The sequence below is a fragment of the Aptenodytes forsteri genome, unplaced genomic scaffold, assembly GCF_000699145.1.
Source record: "Aptenodytes forsteri isolate BGI_AS27 unplaced genomic scaffold, ASM69914v1 Scaffold106, whole genome shotgun sequence".
Taxonomy (NCBI): domain Eukaryota; kingdom Metazoa; phylum Chordata; class Aves; order Sphenisciformes; family Spheniscidae; genus Aptenodytes; species Aptenodytes forsteri.
This window is the reverse complement of record NW_008794080.1, coordinates 2,269,646-2,283,422: the sequence shown is the minus strand read 5'-3', so window position 1 is coordinate 2,283,422 and position 13,777 is coordinate 2,269,646. Positions and strand designations below refer to the sequence as shown.

Sequence of the window (13,777 nt, the reverse complement as noted above, 5' to 3'; positions counted from 1 at the left end):
AAAGAACAAGAAATGGGGTCCTTTAAAGGTACGATAGGAATTTTTAATTCAAGAACGGAACACTCGAGAATCTCATTAAATCTTATTTAAAGTTATAATGTTAAGAAATCTAATATGGTAGTTTCATAAAGAATGTTCCCAACAGATTTCATATGCACATGGGATCAGGGACAGCTGCGTAAGTTTAGGATTTGGTTTGCATGAAAACATTATTCCTCGAGTATAAAAAAAAAAGCTAGTATGCTATATCTCTTCCCAGTCCCACACCTAGATCACAATTTACTTTTTACCTCGGAGATTTAGTTCTATTGACATTGCTGAAAGTTTGATAGCTGAAACAGCATGTAGCTGCATTTAATTTGTGGTAAATTAAAATGATGAACTGAAGATGGACTGAACCAAGTAAAGAAATTTTTATATTTAATAGCTTAAAGCTGTGTGTATTTTAAAACAGACCCTTCTGAGAGAATATGAAGCTAATAGTGAAATACCGACATGTAAAAAGTTCTTTAAAAAAATACTATAATAAGGATATTGCTGCAGATGTGATGTATGCTACTGCAGTAAAATATCTTTCTCCCCCAAAATACAATATATAAGCTCTGATACAGTTCTCACAAAAATAAATCTATTTTTGAAAGCTTATGCAGATGTTCAAATTCATGGTAACAACAGAATACCCAACTACGCACGCTAAGGAAAATATCGCACTAACTTCTAAAAGAGTTGGGGATATCTCATGTCTTGCTATCACTTGTTTTATTTGAACTGGGCAAACTTCACAACAGCTTTGCTGTGGGACAACAGAAGGGAAAAACCTGAAGTATCAACACAAGCAGGGGAAAATCCCTCAGAGCTAAACACGTTATAGTCAAAGGACGGAATGTGCATACTGCAGGAAATCTGAAGCTTGATTCAGAATCTTTAAGCCTGTGATTTTAATGACTACATATGGTGCTAAGTTCCCTCTACATTCTCACTCTGATGCAGTGCAGCAAATAGTTGCATATATTACAAACATTATACATATGTATATTTATATAGACACATTTATATACACACACTTTATATATATATAAAAAGAGGGAGGTGAAAATATATCTCTCCATATTTTACACATCCCCCCATATATGTATCTCTGAAAAAAGAAAACAGAATAAGCACCGTGCAAAAAATTTAATTGCATGCATCATCTGTATGAGAAGTGACATGAATATGAATATCAGTGTACTTAGCAAGCTGGCTTTTGTTACACACTTCCATCATAATGCTGCATAACCATTTCTAAATTTAATGAGATTAAATTTTTCATGTATCTGCTTTGTAGCTCAAAAAAAGAATAAAGGATATACTTTTTTCTGTGACTCTCCTAAAATAGCAGAAAAGGGTCTTAAGTTTCTCAGGCTTCCTTGGTGACCGTCCTTCAAACAATCTAAAAAACAGGAATTAAAAGCAATTAATTAGATTTCAGGGATATAGTGCATAGTAATTAGGCTACTTACTAATTGTGATTTTATTTTTTAAACTATTGTACACGTTTTGATTAGCCTTGCATTTAAATACTCTACTGTAGAAAGAACTCTCCAAACAGCCCCTCTGTAACACGGGTCTTTAGGAGTAACAAGTTTGTTCACTTGCTAAGTTTCTGATGAAGATGCTAAGTGAATACCTATCTTGCTCATACTGATTTTGTAATATCAAAAAAATATAATTTCAATAGGAACATCCAGGAAAGCTACTAGATTTATTTGCAACAGCCTGGCTTGGATTAAAATAAGTGACTGAGGGGTGAAAACACGTATGTTGAGTACTCCAAGATCCAAGTGTCTTACCCTACTTTCAGCTCAGTGAGTTGCAGAGAAGAATTAATGCAACCATATTGCTTTGAAGAGCTGCACTGCACCAGCAGCGTTTCTAAAGAAAAGAACCTACCCCCAACAAAAACGGCTTCATCCACTGGGCTACTACTGGCATTCTAACATTCATTTGTAAAAACCTAAGCATTAAAAAGAAGCATCCTATTTTTAGCTGTTAAGTGAATGTATTCTTTTAAGGTTAGCTGAAATACTTCTACTGCATCATCTATCTTCCAGCAGCTTGAACACGCATTACTTAATTTCACTTCCAACAAAGTGACAAGGCATTGTTATTGGCAACACATTAATGGAATATATCTGGAAGGAAGAATAGCGGCAACTTCAGAAATAATATCCTTTGAGTAGGAAGTTCACTAAAAGATGTCTGACACAGTGAAAGCCCTGAGGATGTAAGATTCCCCCCCAATAAACAGTCTAAGTAAAGGAATGACACAACATTACTCATTTGTTTCCATGTACTGGAATGACAACCTGCCTTTAAAACCAGAATGCTGTCAGGTTAATTTAGCTTTTAGGAGTGAAGCGAACTAGATTTTTTCAGTATTTAAAAATTCTTATGAAGTATACATGCTGAAGAGATCAATTTCATCCAAAATCTATATTAAGTCACAGAAGCTAATTTTAAAAAGGTTAAAAAGGTTTTATGAAAACTTTTTTATTTTGAATAATCAATCAGGACTTTAAGGTGGCAAACTCCAGACTTATACAGTCTATTTTAAAATGGGCCAATATGCAAGTTCTATCAAGGGGTTGTGCTTGCACAACTAATAAGGGGTTCATAAAAGAAAGAGTTGGGGAGGGGGGTAGGTTTTGCCTAAATGCATAAACTATCTCTGACCTTTTATCTGGAAGTCTCATCTGGTATGAATCCTTTCAACTGGTTAATTTATCTATTAGCCCAATCATGCCTTTACTAGTTTTTTGCCTCTCTACGTCAAATTGAAATCTTGCTTATGTTGCACATGCTCAGGAGAGAGCTGTTCATGTCACAAAGGCGACACATGATTCAGCATAACTAGCAGGCTGGGCAGCAGAAGTCCAGAACTGGAAAAAACTATGCCTGAAATAAGTCAGATCAAGCTAAAAGGCAATGGTAAGGCAGATGAACTTGATTTCATCCATTACAATTACTCACCAAAATGCCGTCACTCTGTCAAGTAGGGAATTTCAACCAAGTATTTTTTTTAAATCTGAAGTGTTCAGCATTGGCCTGTCTTTTCTCTTGTTAAAAGCTGTGATAACTACCTCTCTTCTTCCTCCTCTGGTGTCAAAGCTAGAGTAATGCTGATTTGCTTCTGAAAAAAATCTCATTTACAGCAGATAAAGATTCCCAAAACACCATCTATAATTACAATGATGAGAAGAGATATCTGTATTTCTGTTCTAGCCCTATATGGCTGGGTAAAAACCACAGGGCAGCACAAAAGAATTTGAAAAGCTCTGGGTTCTGGCACAGACATCCCTTGCTGTAGAGGGATACTCCATACAGTGGGGAGAGAAGAATTCCGTGGCGTTCAAAACTATCTGTATTCTGACCTAGTAGCTATATGCATCCAGTAACTACATGCATCAGACCTTTTATAGCAGTTAGCCCAAGAGCTCTCGTCACCCTCCTCCTCACAGTATTTGCTTTTCTTCACTATGACATGATATAAATCGTACTTTCTCTTGAAAATCCACTGTTAAATACAGAAAAATAATATTTTTTAAAAATTATTTATTAAAACCAAAAGCACTGCACATGTGTTTTAGGACCGAATCCACCACAAATGATGTTTGTCCAAAACAGAAGGCACTCATAAAAGGATAGCCATCTATGGCAGGTTGAAGACACCATGTCTTAGATTAATATGCTTGAATTTACTTCATACTTTCTGTGTCTAGAATTTACCTTTATTAGTGAGCTAGTGGCAAACTGAAGATAGCTATCCGCAAACATGCTTTTTATTATATGTATGTTTGCAAAATACAGAACACTAGTATGTTACTTGCATATTTTCATATAACCAGACCAAGGAACTCTTGTCTTCAGCTCTTTCAAGTAAAAGTGCTTTACAACATTAGGAATTTGTTTTAAAGGCCAGTCAGACCAGTGGAAAAACCCCCACAGATTTTAATGGGCTACAAATTAGCCTTAAACCCTCATAGTATCTAATTATTTAAAGTTACTGATATTCATTCAGTTGATTTTGACTGCTTCGTGTGTTCTTTTAAATATCCACAGAAATCGTATCACAATGACATCAATGATTCAGCAGACTTCCAGCAAGCTATACTAAAGTCAGAAGGAGAAAGAAAAGCACAAGAGAAAACCCAAGCCCTCCCCCCAACACACCCAGGCAGCCAAGCTTTCTCAAGCGCAGCACAAAGTACCCAGTCATCTCTGTGAATGCCACAGTAAAAGCAAGCGATATTTACAACAATCGAAAATGGCCCAGTCCTGCCCATTTATTTAAGTGAGGGTACAACATGGCAAAGCTGTGAGCATTTTAACCTTAAATCTTACTTCTGAAGTGATCAATTAGGCAACATTATGAGAAGTTTTATTTCTAAAGCAAATGTCTCTATTTTGAAGAACAAAGCTAGATGAGGGCATCAACAAGATATTAAATAAAATTCTTCTTTGAGCTCCGAGACACAGATCCTTCTAAAAAAACCCCCACAAATGTGAGTGGAAACCACATAATCAATTTCCTGACAGAAGAACCCAAGGCCAAAGCCCATTAATTCCAATTAAAGAACCCATCCAAATGAAGTGCACTGTAAATCAAATGCAAAGCACTGCAAGCCCGCTTTCAGTCGAAGTAATTGAAATATTACTGGCAACTGCATATGTAAGCTGTTTTGGTTTGTACAAGATGTTCCCACTGCCGTGCAGCTAACTTCAATTTAGCAGATACAGGAGCAAAGAAAGCTTGCAGGGCTGATCACCAAAACACAGCTGCAAATTTATCTCTGGCTCTCCGGCTTCCAAGCCGGGGTAGCGGCAATGTTAATCAAATAAAAGACCTCTACAGAGATACACTTAAGTATTCGAGGAATCAAGGTCAGAGATTTAAAAACATAAGAAAGTAGATGTGTGAACAGTGTCATAAACACAAAGTAGATTGTTAAAGTCATTATGGCTAAATGAAAACTCTTTCCTAGCAAATACTTAGACACTTAATTCAATTTTCTGAAGAGAAATCCTATATATGAGAAATAAAATATTAAAAATAAGAAGGACTGATATTGGGAAAATGTAAAAATAATTTTTAAAATTACTCAACAACTGTCAGTAAACATACAGTGCAGTTACAAGGCATTAGTTTATACTATTTCAATAATTATTACATAACAGTGTGCATTTGTTTTGGATTTGCATTTTCCTCAAATTTTAGGGTGGAAAAAAAGCATTTCAAAAGTGTAATCAATATTCTGGTTTTTGCAGTCTCGTTGACTGCAAACTCAAAATTGTCTTATTTTCAACCAACATTTCCACCTTCGAAAGCTGGAGCCAAAAGCTCTAAAGAACCTGCTCCCAAGTCCTTTGAGCGCTGAGGCAAGCAGCAAATCTGCAAGCTGCTTCAAAGGGTGCATTTCCAACAACGCAACATCAACACGATTTAAAAACATTAAGAGCTACACAAAAGTAACCTTTGCATGCATATAGTTTACTGGGGAAAAGGTGAACCAGCTTAAGTGAACAGTTCCGAAATACATTGTTTCTGATTAAGGTATAATTAAAATACAGTAGTTTACTTGTAAAATCTAATTTCCAAGGAGCTAAATTGATCCCTTGATGTTACTCAAAGAACTGGCTACAGTAATTTTCACAAGCAGAAGGAACCATTACAATCATGTGGTTTAACCTCCCAGTTAAATAATTTCTTATCGGTATTTCCATCCCCAGCCTGTATCTTCCCGTCCCCAGGCTGGGCTTCCTTTGAATGTTTCTTTTCGAAGAGTATAATCATGTCTTTACATTGAAATCGGAACCTATCGTAAGACTCAGAAAGCTGTCCATGCTGTAACAATATGCAAACATTTGCAATATGGATCATACTTCAAAGAATACTTCCCATTTATAAATCCACGGCATTTCGTGTGTGCTGTTTGCAAAGGTCTGGATACACAATTTTATACTTATGGTCCCCACAACTAGCTACGTGTGCTTTTTCTGAACTACCACAGGCACTAAAAAGTGCCTTTTTCTTTATTACTATAGTTGAAGACACACTTGTATTGTTTCTTGTATTTTAGTGTGATCTCACTGAAAGTAACATAGCATCTAAGCAAGTGCAAGACATTTTACTAAAACCTCATTTTTCTCCTACAAATAAAAGTGGAAGAAGGATTTACAAGGAAGTAGTATGGATAGATGAATTTCACCCAGTAAAGGGACTGAGCAGGGGGAAGGACGGAATGTTAAAGCAGAAATGAAAATACTGAATAAACGATACCTTCAACCTCAAGAACAGAGCTAATCACTAAACAGAGCTTTAGTCTAATGTATAGGATGACAAAACACTTGGAAAAAAGAACAAAAAGCAAGGTGCTTGGTTTATACCTTGTTGTGTGTCAAGCCTAAGCTTGTCTGATGTATACGTGTAGGGGTGGAAATACTATGCTTACGTACGTTACTGTCAAACTTGTATTACTCTCCATGTGATTGAGGGCGATTTTCATTGAAAGGCTGAGCACTCTCAATTGCTAGCAATCCCAATGGGAACTACTAAAATTTCATACTGACAACACGGAACCCTAAAGGAAAAACTAATATAGTGTTGAATGGCACAATAAACCCATCATTTAGGATTACATCGGTTGCGCTGGGGAGCGCCCAAGAAGCACCTCTTCCATCTTTCTCCTGCAATTTTTTCCCCTCTGGAAAAAAAAGTGGAGTTCCACAAACAGAAAAGAAAAATAAAACTCTCCCTTTTTTCCAAAACAGTATCATGTTTGTAATGAAGTATTTTTTTTAAGCTTTGATTTGCAATGCTAAGCACAGTCGATCAAAACACTTTGTTTCAGTAAGGGTTCTGTCACAGTATTATTCGACGTTTTTATTCAATTGTGCTCAAGGTAACCTTAGTCACAGGCATATTAAGAACTACCTAAAGATATTAGTGTATCTAATGTCTAGGAAATCTGTATGCATTGATGTGTGCAGAGAGAAAGAACCCCATCATGTAAGAGTTGGAATGTGTATATAATTACGTGTGCTTGTCACATGATTGCACACGATAGGAACAGTCTCTTTCAATCTCTAAAATATATGAAAGCAATTCAGCCTACCATAGAGGAATAACTGGAATTACATTAATTACCCGTATCCTTAGCCTGAAGTATTTTCCAAGAAAGCCGTTTCAACTGCTTTTGTATTGGGTGGGGTTCCCCCCTCCCCCGAAATATTTATCTGCCTTTTAAACCAGAAGTTAAAAAGCTAAACTAACTAGAAAACCTAAAGCTTCACTTCAATGAAGAAGATGGAAGATAGTTCCAGTCAGTTACTGGTCAAGGACTTTTCATGAAGAATGGACCTGCAACAAGCGTTTTGTTGCTACCATTTACACTCCCCTTATCAAGGGAAATGAATCACACGATGTTTCATTCCTGCTTACATACCTGTATTTTGTCAATAGCAACACCCCGCACCCACTCTGGTCTCCAAAGATTGCACAAGGCAATCCACTAGGATGCAGGAAGAAAATATTTTTGTACTGTTCATAAAATAAAAAATATTTTAAAGTAGTGTTTATTTCATCTTTACCTCATTCTTTTCTTTTTTGTGCATGTTTTAGAAAGTAATATATTAGTACAGTAGCACATGTATGCAATTTATAAATAAATATGCTTTTTTTTTTTTACTGATAGGTATGTGCAATCAAAAAAGTTTGCAGACCACTGCCCTAGACTAGGTATGTGCAATCAAAGAAGTTTGGAGACCACCGCCCTAGACAGCTTTAAATACTTAAACATTAATTACATCATGTAAGGTGAGGAAACCTTAGAAAGTTTAAAATGGGAAGTCCTATATCCAATATAAAACATAAACCCTTACTAGAAAGTCCTGCAGCCGTAGAAAATATTTTACGTGAGAACTAAAAGTAAAGCTATTCAGAATATCAAAACTTCAATTCATGAAATTTGGACTTTATATAAACCAAAAGCAAAAGAATCCAGATGAGAAATTCCTCCCAGAGGGACGAAAGGCAGACAAATTAACCAGCTCTCTGATAGCACAAAAGGAAACGCCACTGTCCGGATCTTGCACTTCCCAATAGGAAAACGTAGCACAACCTTACACAAGTCAGGTACAGCAACCTCGGTTCTGCTTTTCTCGTGCCTATATGTCTCTTCCACTTAATAACATGAATTCCATCTTTCTGTATTAAAACTGCCTTCCCTTTCTCTGTTTATACAGGAAGTAATTTAGAGTTTTTGAATTCCCTTGGCGTCAAGTAGGAGAAAAACAACACTTTCAATAATTCAACCTCATAGGCAATTTCTTATTTACTGTCATGTGTCATAGGTACGAGCTGTCATCATCTCAAAGTTATTTAAGAACATCGTACTATTCAACACCCAGTGACTTTTAAGATTTCATAAACAAAAAATTGAGCAGTGATTTTGTTGGTAATCTCAGACACTCACATATACCCACATCTCTATCCTCTGTCCTTTTCATTTTGTACTTTTGTTTATTGCGGCAAGTAACTAGGAGCATTATAAACCTGTTTTAAGAAGAAGCTTTGGTGATTTAGGAGTCTTAAAATATATCAGATTGATACTTGACTTTGATGAAATGATAAGATGCTAACTCCAAGTACTCAACGCCAAGGAACAGCGGGGTAAAATGTTTTACCCTGAGGATCTAAACCAAAAGACATCCTACAGCATAGTACAACTAAGTTCAGGACTAAATTGCTGTATTTACTAAGCTACCAAAAAAATATTCAGATTGAGTACTGTTTTAATCACTACAGCAAAGTAATTACGCCAGACTTAAGAATAGCATCCTTTTAAAGTTGTCTATTTAAAGAGTATTTCATCATTTACCACACAAATGTTGATTTTAAATTTTTCAGAAAATTATACTCTACTTAAAGCATTCCATCCAAGGCTAATTAGAACATATACCTAAGGCAGGCATAACAGAATCAGTTTTGTAGGATCAGTGTCTGTAAACTCAGAAAACCTACAACCACTTTTCAGAGGAGCAATGCATCCCTCAGTCCAAACCAAGTTCTCTCAATGTTGCTAGATAATTTATTCCCCAGAGAATACTCATTAGTGTTGCGAAATGGATGTTGTTTATGAAGAGACAATCGCATTACTGGTAAATTAGATTTCAATTCTCCTGCATAAATGTACTATACAGTTTGCCCATTTCCTTTCATATATTATACATTCCATAAAAGACATATATATCTTAACTAGTGGGGTTTTTTCCCCTCATTTCCAGTCACTTGAAATTACTTTAAAGGTTTGTTTGATAAAGATGAAGAAATTCAGTCCTAGTGGAATACTGGCGGTTTCAGACCAGAGCATCCACTAATCTACGTGCCAAGAGATTCACCAGGCTTATGTCATTAGACATGCTACCTTCAGTTACAAATTCAGCCTCAACTGCTTTGATGGGAGCTATCACCGATGCACAGTGTCTCCAGTTTAACTACGGTAGTTTTTTTAAAAAGGAAAACAGAGGAGTTACTGTAACTTGACAGAACAGCTAAGAAGGGATCTGTAGCAGGTCAAAGACACAGCAAAAGCAAAGTGGGTCCTCGACAAACCTGTCTCCTTTTCAGTCATCCAGAACACTGACTCAAGATTGCAGACGTTTGTTTCCTTATACTTTGCTTTTACATATAATCAAACTAGGTGGTTTCCTAAATTACCAAATTCTATAGTGTTACGACACAGGTCTGATAACTTGGTCAACAGGGGGGAAGAAAAACCTCCACAGCGCCAAGTCTTGTGTGACAGTGGACAGTATCTGTTTCAGCATCTTATAAAAGATAAATGCAGGAAAATATAGTTCGATCTTATCTTTCATAAAAAATATATTCCTCTTAAAATATATTAAAGTGCTACGTTAAACCACAAACTATTCACAAAAAGATTAACTATGAGCATCACCATAAGAAACTACTTTAAACTGTGCAACCAACGTCATAATTGCAGAGATGATCTCAAATGAGTGAATGGAATTCATGCTCTACATTCAACCAGCATGCAACTTCCATGGAAAATTTATCAGTATAAGGAATAAAATGGCAAATTTAATTATTTCTTTCTTTTGTGACGGGATATTTTTGCATAAAGCTGCCCAATCTATTCCCATCTTATACATTATAAAAGTGTTTTCAAAAAGAAAAACTGAAGACTAAATTTAGCTTGATATTTTGAACGGAAGCAGTATTTTATGCTATTTAGTATGATCTAATGTTTGGCCACTGAACGGATGTCATTCTATCTACTACATTTCATAAATATTAAAGCTCTCAAAGTTAAACTACGAATTCAATTTTATTAACTACATTTGAAATGAATTATGTTATTAATGACTTAAGAATCGTAACAGGCCCATCCTTGCCAAGTACGAAAGGGAAGAATTCAATTAAATTACTGAGTATTTCATTATACACAGGTGACTTTCAGTCTGTAGCATAATGAACAATCAAAATAGACAGTCCGTGTCTCAACATACTATTAAACTAAGTGCTTCAGTGTTAAAAAAAGAATGCTCGCTTTTCTCCTCTCATCTGGCAAGACCAACAGGCAGGAGAGGAGAGGTAAAGCATAGATGACTTACGTTAATACTAACACATACAATGGCCTTCCTTCCAATCAGTTGCAGTTATTAGCACACGCACCAGCATTCAAACAACTTGCCATCATCACGGTAGTGACAGTGCCAAGCACTGGTGCACCAGAAAAATGCTTCACAGAGGGATCCTCTCATCTGGCAAGACCAACAGGCAGGAGAGGAGAGGTAAAGCATAGATGACTTACGTTAATACTAACACATACAATGGCCTTCCTTCCAATCAGTTGCAGTTATTAGCACACGCACCAGCATTCAAACAACTTGCCATCATCACGGTAGTGACAGTGCCAAGCACTGGTGCACCAGAAAAATACTTCACAGAGGGAGAAGGGGGGGAAAAAAAAAGAAAAAAGAGTAAATTCTCTATCTTGCACTGACTGTCCATTGTGTTGTCAAACAGATTTGTAACTTGGGGGAGTAGGGGTGGAAGTCACAATATGCTAGTTAATACCACAGAAAAACCTAAAGCAGGGAGAAGACTGGGAGGGAAGAGGGAACGTGACAGCGTTTAAATGTAGAAACCATAACTATTTTATAGCGTATAAAAAGGTACTAATGTTTAAGTCTGCATAAAGCGAATTGATAAATGACTGCTGTGTAAAACTGAAAACACAAGAAAGAAACAACTTACACAGTTGTGTTTCTAACTTAAGGCGCAAATTTTATTTTTTCAGTCTCAAGGAGTGGAGGGGAAGGGCGGAGGCCTTCTGTATGAAGGTAGAAAGGGCATGCATAGTGGAATCGAGGAACACCACATTTGCTGAAGAAAAAAATCCCTCAAATGCTAGCATCTGCTCGGTAATTTTGCTTCATTAGAGAACCATGGCAGATTATCTTTTTGTACCCAAAGAACAAAGTCATTCATTCACAGTCATGTAGCAGATGAATCATGCTGAGGACAGAACTGACTCTGGAAAAAGCTGCAGACCATAATACTGTGGGGAGGAAAGGGCTGCTGTGTGGAACACTCTGTTATGCCCATCCCTAAGCAGACAGAGCAGAGCAGCAGCCTCCAAAGCCCTCACATCAAAACACTGTTATAAACAGGAAAAAAAGTCACAAACATTTTAACTTCAGTCACTGCCTACTGCCTTTTGAGTACATCCAGCTTCACGGAAGTCTTTTTCGTAAAAGCTGAAAATGCACACTGCAATGGACCAAACCTTGTCATCTTTACAAGTCTGAAACAATAGCTGAAAACATGACATTTTATTCTCTGTCCTTGCTACTAAACTAACTTTTCAGGGTGAGAAAATACAGTGTTAACAGGAGGAAAACAAAATAGGATAATAATTTTAGATTTCAACTAAGTCAGGTTATATACAGTAGCACAATAGAAAACCTGTAAATCCTTGTAGTACTCTCTCCACCACTCACTCTCTTCAATCTCCTTTTGCTTTTATCCTGCCAGTCCCCCTCTCACTGACACATTCCCTCTCATTTTATCCACTGCCTGTCACACCTCGTATTCTACTTCACTAATCTGCTCATTATCAAATGCAAAATACACAGGAGGGGAAAATTTTGGTCCAACAAATGGTTAATTAAAAAAAGGACTGAAAAAGGAAACTAATTATATAAAAACCGCATAAATTGGCAAACACTGAGGAAGAGCCACTTTTAATCCTCAAGAACCAGAGGACATCAGCTTCCCTCTTCTCTCCAGTTTGGCAACAATATTCTTGCACTTACACGAATAAAAATTGCTTTCTACCCTATGTGACTAAAAGCTGAGCGTTACCTCATCCATAATGCAAGAGGAAGGCCTGAAGGTTGTCTGCTGTATTAACCCTTTTAAATAACACTGTTGGAACTTACTATGAGTTGGCACTAGGAAGCCAAGTCAGAAAACAGAGGAGGACTGACTATAGAACAGGGCAGAAAATCCTGACTATACTTTATACTCGTCATTCTTTAAGTCTATGGCAGGAAACTATTTACCTAATAATTTACCAAGGCTTTTTTATTTAAAAGTAGTTCAAAATATTATGCCTCAAGTTAACCACTAGTATTACACTGTACTACTGTGACTTTACATTGCTGTGCAATGTTCATAGAAGACAATATGAATTTACTCCAGTGATTTAACAGCGTTTTATTCTGTAGCTGGTAAGAATTTAACCGCTTGATTTATAACATGCTTAAGTTACAAGAAAAACTGGTACCTTAAAGTCCTTTAAAAAAGCCATAAAATTCAGCTAGAAGTGTGTAGCTGGTACAATCAAACAAAAACACTTTCCAGAACTTTACTGTCCTCTTTCACTGCCCTGAACATAAATCTTTTTTAATGCATGTGTGGTACTTTTCATTTATTTGTTCTTATGAACTAATGGTGGAAAAATACGCTGAATTGTATGGCACATTAATGCCCACCCACACTTCTCTTCCACAACCCACTGCACTGTTGGAAGAAACACCAACCCACTGCACTGTTGGAAGAAACACCAACCCACTGCACTGTTGGAAGAAACACCAAGACAGTGACCCTGGTCTCTCTTCTGAAATACAAAGTATAGAGAAACCTGTGCTAGCCCTTAAAAACAGCAAGCACCAAACCCATTATTAGTACATCAGCATGCCTGACAATTTATCCCGGGAAGTTCTAGTCTAATATAGCTCTTATGACACACATACCCAAGTGTGCTGGATCACAGGTAACAGTGTTTTTATTACTTCATCTCAGTTTTCAGAGCACATACACTACATATGTTAACTGTGAGGAATAAGAAGAACTCTAGATCAGTAATTCATCCAAGCTCCAGCCTAATAAACTTAAGGTTGAGCTACACAGACTTGCATGGAAGTGCCCAGAAGACTACAAACTCTCATTTCTAATCTACAAGTCCACGTGAACCATAATATTCTGCAGCAGGAAATGTCTTCATCCTCTTCCCCCCATTTAAAACTGAAATGAGCATATTTAAAAAATAAAATACATGAAGAAAAATTTCTAATCAAATCTGTCTGTAAGCTAGCGTCGAGGAAAAAAGAATAAAGCGTTTATTTAGAAATCAGAGTATCTTTAATTAAATTCTTATTGTGGTTCTGAAACCTTTTTAGGCTAGCTTGTAGCAAAAAGGACAGGTTT

The 13,777-nt window shown here is 36.6% G+C and overlaps 1 protein-coding gene across 1 annotated transcript in view; it reads right to left on the bottom strand.

Moving 5' to 3' along the window:
- The window catches only part of PARG (poly(ADP-ribose) glycohydrolase), a gene marked incomplete at its 3' end in the record, with an annotated part of 62,739 nt that overhangs the window by 16,645 nt on the left and 32,317 nt on the right, over positions 1–13,777 (bottom strand). Inside the window, exon 9 of the mRNA XM_009272691.1 lies at positions 1,353–1,432. Coding sequence (XP_009270966.1) covers positions 1,353–1,432 — 80 coding nt within the window. The remainder of the gene's footprint in view (positions 1–1,352; positions 1,433–13,777) is intronic.